The following is a 6,689-nucleotide window of genomic DNA, read 5'->3' on the forward strand; positions in this document are numbered from 1 at the left end:
TGCAACTATATTGTCTTGTACAGGAAACTTGATACAAAGATGAAAAGTTGAAACAATAGCAGCAAATCTATTTAAAAAAGGTCTTTCCAATATAAGATTATAAGGACTAAAGCAATCGACCACAAGATATTGTATATCTTGGGTCTTAGTTAGGGGTTGCTCACCGAGTGTGGTTTGTAACCACACTGATCCTAGCACAGGGACTCGTTCTCCTGAAAATCCGACTAGATCTCCCGAGTAAGTTTGTAGGATATGAGTGCTGAGCTTCATTTTCTGGAATGTGGCGAAGAATAGTACGTCGGCGCTGCTTCCTGGATCAAGTAATACTTTCTGAACTATAAGGTCTCCTAATTGAATCGAGATCACCACGGGATTGTCATAGTTGACGTGGTTGGATTTGAAATCAGCACAGCCGAAAGTCATCTCGGGAACGTCCGGGGTTGGTTGAGGATTGCTGGAAGAATGTCCAACTGCCAACATAGCTCTGTATGTGCGCTTTCTCCCCGAGTTTGTCTCTCCTCCACTGGCGTAACCTCCTGAAATATAGTTAATCACCCCTCTGGGTTGAGCCAGGGTTTTGTCTTTTTCTTTGGATGATGAAGCGGTTGCAGGTTGGTCGGAGTTTGGAATTTGGCGTTTCTGCATGTGTCCTGCAATGAATTTATCAAGGTGTCCTTGCCGTGCTAAGCGCTCCAGGAGATCCTTAGCAATCACACATTTATCTGTAGTATGGCCATGCTTTTGGTGAAAGGTGCAGTATTTCGATTTATCAACATTTTTTGGCTCAGGGTAACTGCCGGCCTTACGGGGTGGCTTGATTAACTTGGAATTTAATATTTCCTTGATAGTGTCGTCTCTTTTGGTGTTGAAATGTGTGTAGGACTCATAGCATGGCACGGGCTTGAAACTTTTCTTGCTCTCCCGAGTTTTATCATCATCTTTCGCGAAGGCTGACTTTTCTGCTCGTCGTGCTTGACGGAGCTCTTCGATGTCTATCTGTCCCTTGGCCTTCTCCCTAAACTCAGCCAGAGTCTTTGGCTTGGCTACTGCAATAGCTTCCTGGAATTTGCCAGGTCGGAGGCCGCTTTTAATGGCATGCAAGTGTACCTCTGGATGTAGATCAGGAATTCGCATGGCGATCTTTGTGAAACGGGTAATATAATCCTTCAAACTTTCTTGCGGATCCTGCTTAATGGTAGTCAGATAATCGGAATCATGCAGGTAAATTGCTGACGCTGTGAAATGGTCTTCAAACTGCTTTGCTAGCTCCTGGAAGCGGGAAATAGAATGTGAATTATCTGGGCAGTTGGAAATTCATGATGTTAGCCGTAAAAGGTCCTGCTGAATTGTCGCGCTCATCATTCTCATCCTTGGGTGTAGCCTCCTCGTTCTGATGATCGGCATCGTCCTCCTGAGGCGTCTCCGAGACATGAGTCGGTTGGGACTGTCGTTCATCATTCTCTTGTCGCTCGCGACGATCATTGTTATGTTCCAGGAGAGCATTAACCAATTGTTGAATTTGTTGTTGCATTCTTTGGTTTTCTTCTGTCATGTGCTGATTTGCTTCAGCCATACGTTGATTTGCTTGCTGGAGCTCAGTTACCATCCGAAGAAGCTCGGACGGGGTGGGGGGAGGGGCATCGGCCATCGTCAAGTGTTAGGAAATCAAAGGCTCGCGAAAGGAAATATCTCAAACGAGGCCCTTCCTCTAGCGCCAATCTGTTCTTGCCTGAGTGAGTTGAGGTATAACTCAGCTCTTGACGAAGGTCGGCGATCCTTCCCAGCAAAATGTAGTATACGTCGGTTGACCGGAACGGCGGGGTTGAGTACCTGTAAAGGCACTCCGATGCTTAAGTTAGCAAAGGGATATATGTATATGAATATTCTTCTTTCATGAAAAGATGATCCTACCTTTGGTTGTTTCCTTGTCCCTTTATACCTGTGTGGACGAGGTTGTAACGCCTGAGGAGAGGATTAATTTCATATTTGACGTTATCAATTAGAGATTAATGTTGTCCTTTAAGAAAAGTCGGTTATAATTGAGGATTATGCGTTTCCGAGCTATAACTCGTAACCGATGTTTACTGGTCATATTACTAACTATTTCTCTAACCTTAATTAATTAAACCAAATTCTTGAATCATGATAAACCCATTTTTTCAAGTTACATTAATTTTTAAAAAAGTCTCATTTTATAATTTTTCAATTTTTGAATCCATCCAATTTTCCTAAGATGTTATAACCCAAAACAATAAATAAATAAATAAAACTAAATCAAAAACTGAAAAGAAAAAAATAAAACAAAACAAAATCAAAAGTAAAAATAAAAAATACGTACAAAGGAATTAAGGGTGGACATTTTAGAGATATTGATAGTAAGTAATTCAATATATATGTAATTCAAATTATATGCATTTCCATCTTTAAAAGTCAGGGACGAACATAAAGGGGGTAAAAAGTAGCATCGACCTCCTCCTAAAATTTTAAAAAATTAAACCTATGTATGAGACATTGAGACATGTATTTAAGGGAATAAAAAATATTATGTAATTTAGTGACTTCATAAGTATTATTTTTTATTATGTTTATGTGTTAATTTGTTTAATTTGTTTAATTCACTAATATTTTTTATTTAACCAATTTAATTTCTATATACGCATCTCTATATCCATTTTTAAAAAATTTGTTTGCTTTTTTAGTAATATTAACATTTTTAATATTGTGTTATTATATAGAATATTAATTATGATTTATATTATTATATTTTTTGGTATATGATATTGTATATTTTAGATATTTCTTTTTAAAATACATATTATATCTCAATAACTTGTATGTAATGACAAAAATATAATAAAAAAGATTATTAAAAAATTCATTTGAATTTGGTCCTTACATATTAAAATTTATGGATCTATCACTGTTTAAAACTGTTTGCCATTTTCAATCTCTATTTTGTTTTTGTTTTTGCAATAATCAAGACTTTTAGTAAACTAACTTTTTAGACTCTATATGTTAGGAATTCTCAAAAAACTAAGTGATACGATTAGACTTCGATTGATGAGTTGAATCTAGATCTATAGAAAAAATATATTATTATTATTATTATTATAACAATAATAATAACTGATATGGCCGTTACACATATATAACTCGGCATCACACGATAATAACTCGGTAATCTGCGTTACAAACACGGCCTTTATGAATTATAACTCGGCAAACTAACGTTATGGATCAAAACCGCCGATTAATATGGCATTATAACAATATACGTTATTAATCCTCTCCAAAACCGACGTTGAAGGAAAATCGTAACCGATAAAAGCACCGACCATATAAAAGCAAGGTAAGAGTATCTTTTCAAACAGATCCGAATTACACATTGTACTGACTTAAGCATTGGAGTGCCTTTGCAGGTACACTCCCCCCCCCTCTTTTTTCACCGTCCACGTATTCACAAGTCCAAAGGAAAAGCTCGGAGTCAGCGAGTAAACAGCTCGGCCTCTTAAGGAGATAGCTCGGCAGATATCCATCACAAGGAGCCAATCTATTCTACAGGCAAGAACAATTGGCGCCCACCGTGGGGCCGAAGAGATAAATTTTTTCCTCTTTTGGTCTCAATCCCCCCGCCTGTACCTATGGCTGACGTATTACCTCCTACCTTGTCCGAGCTCCTCCGGATGGTGGCTGAGCTACAACAGGCCAATCAACGAATGGCAGAAGAAAATCAGAGAATCGCCGACCAGATCACCGAATTGAACAATGGCCGGATTGAAAATAACAATGCTAATCCGCTTCAACCAGAGGATGCCGAACATCATTCTGACCCCACTCATGTGTCTAAAACCGTTCGAGTCGAGCACGCCCGGCCTGAGGACGAGGATGAGGAACTGGATGAGCTTGTGGGACCCTTTACACCAGAAGTGATGAATTTCGAATTACCACGAAGATTCACTTTGCCACTGACCCTCACGCCTTACGACGGAGTCGGAGACCCAAAAAAGTTCATCAAGAAGTTCCGATCAATAATGATCGTCAACAGTGCATCTGATACCGTTTTGTGTCGTTGTTTTTCTAATTATTTAGACGGTTCTGCACTTGATTGGCTTTGTGCTTTGCCTGTAGGTTCAATTTCACGATTCCAACAGCTGGCCAAGCTATTCGAGGATCACTTCGCTGGATCTGCAATTTATCTGCATGACTTAGATTATCTGAATACAATTAAGCAGGGACAAAATGAGAGCTTGAAAGACTATATGACTCGTTTCACGAAGGTCGCCATAAGCATACCTGACCTCCACCCTGAACTCCACCTTCATGCAATCAAAAGCGGACTCCAACCTGGGAAGTTCCAAGAGACGATCGCAGTATCCAAGCCAAGAACATTGGCCAAATTCCGAGAGAAAGCCAAGGGCCAAATTGATATTGAGGAGCTTAGACAAGCTCGGAAGTCCGACAAGACGAACTAGAGAGACGAAGAAAAAATGCCTAATAGTAAGAAAAATTTTAAACTAACCCCTCGCTTTGACTCTTACACACAGTTTAACGCCAAGCGGGAGGACATAATTAAAGAGATTCTGAACTCAAAGTTGATCAGACCACCAAGAAAGGCAGGCACGTATCAAGATACAAAAAATGTCGACAAATCCAAGTACTGCGCCTTCCATCAAAAGCACGGCCACACAACTGACAAATGTGTGGTCGCCAAAGACCTTCTGGAACGTTTGGCTCGGCAAGGTCACCTTAACAAATATATTGGAGGACACATTCAGAGACGTACTCCAACCTCTGGGGGCAATGCTTCATCCGAACAACCAAACCGAGGAAAAGACAAGCCATCCTCGACTCAATATGAACAACCACGAGGTATCATTAATTGTATTTCAAGTGGAGGTGCCAGTGGGGGCTCATCAAGTTCAGCTAGGAAAAGATCTTTTCGAGCAGTATACTCGGTCGAAGGAGCACAGCACGAGCACCAACTAACACCTCAATTCTTCAAGATGACGTTCACGTGGGAGGATTTCAACTCTAATATTCAAAATTTGGATGACCCCGTGGTTAACACAATTCAACTGGGATACCTATTAGTAAAGAAGGTACTCTTAGATCCGGGAAGCAACACTGACGTCCTGTTTTACTCTACATTTCAGAAAATGAAGCTAAGCGATAACAGGCTGCAACCAACCGGGGGAGACCTTGTCGGTTTCTCGGGCGAGCGAGTCCCAATACTCGGATCTGTGTGGTTGAAAACCACACTGAGTGAGAATACTCTATTCAAAACATGTGATATTCAATATTTAGTAGTTAATTGCTTTAGCCCATACAACCTTATACTTGGCCGACCTTTCTTAAACAAGTTCGGCGCAATCGTATCCACAGTTCACCTCTGTGTCAAGTTTCCTGTACAGGATGAACACATTGTTACCATCCATGGTGATCATAAAAAAGCACGGCAGTGCTACAACATCGGAATGAAGTTCAAAAATGGGACAACACAACCTCAAATCAACAATGTCCTCGTCGTAGACAATAGCGCGGAGTTTGCCGATCTGGATCCTAGAGCTGACTTCCTAGAACGACCTACACCAACAGGCGAGTTACAAAAATTACATTTCAATAAAGACCCTAACAAATACACCTTTGTAGGAACAGCAATAAACAAAGAAGAACTAGCTACGATATAAGAATTCCTACAAGCAAATGCTGATTTATTTGCCTGGATGCCTTCCGATATGCCTGGCATCAACCCGCAAATTATCAGCCACAAACTGGCCATCAACCCTTCCGTTCGACCAATTCAACAGAAGAAAAGAAACCTCGGCAAAGAAAAGAAACGAGCTTCATTAGAAGAAACTCAAAAACTGATTAATGCCGACTTCATCCTAGAGATCAGATTTACTACTTGGCTCGCCAATGTCGTCATGGTAAGGAAGCAGAATGGTAAGTGGCGCATGTGCGTTGACTTTACTGACTTAAACAAGGCATTCCCGAAGGATTCTTATCCCCTACCATCCATTGATTCTCTGGTGGACAACGCCTCTGGTTATGCCACCTTAAGTTTCATGGATGCATATTCGGGCTATAATTAGATCCTTATGCACCCTTCTGACCAAAATAAAACGGCATTTATCACTGAATTTAGTAACTATTGTTATAAAGTTATGCCTTTTGGACTAAAGAATGCATGAGCGACATATCAGCGTCTTATCAGCGTCTTATGGATAAAGTCTTTACTAAACAGATCGGCTGCAACATAGAAGTTTACGTTGATGATATGGTCGCCAAAACCAAGGTCGGACACAACCACATCGATGAGCTAACTGAGATCTTCGGCCAGATACGATCATACAACATGCGTTTGAATCCAGAAAAGTGCGCCTTCGCTATTCAAGGTGGCAAGTTCCGAGGCTTTTTATTAACAAGTAAGGGTATTGAAGCCAACCCTGACAAATGTCGAGCTGTATTAGAAATGTCAAGCCCGAGGATATTAAAAGAAGTCCAACGATTAACAAGCAGACTTGCTGCCCTATCCAGATTTGTCCCATGCTTGGCCCTAAAATCTATTCCTTTTTTCCAAACCCTTAAAAAGAAAAATGTTTTTCACTGGAACGATGATTGTGAGCGAGCTTTTGCTAACCTAAAAACAACTCTCTCACAACCGCCGATTTTACAAAAACCATTACAAG

At 40.4% G+C, this 6,689-nt stretch overlaps 1 protein-coding gene across 1 annotated transcript; it reads left to right on the forward strand.

Moving 5' to 3' along the window:
• The first annotated feature begins 4,487 nt into the window (after window positions 1–4,487).
• Window positions 4,488–5,687, forward strand: LOC107621036 (uncharacterized). Its single transcript, XM_016323084.1, has one exon. It carries the CDS (start codon window positions 4,488–4,490, stop codon window positions 5,685–5,687), a length of 1,200 nt encoding a protein of 399 aa, XP_016178570.1.
• Window positions 5,688–6,689: the final 1,002 nt, after the last annotated feature.

Source organism: Arachis ipaensis, chromosome B10 (genome assembly GCF_059453495.1).
Source record: "Arachis ipaensis isolate K30076 ecotype BB chromosome B10, ASM5945349v1, whole genome shotgun sequence".
Lineage (NCBI taxonomy): Eukaryota > Viridiplantae > Streptophyta > Magnoliopsida > Fabales > Fabaceae > Arachis > Arachis ipaensis.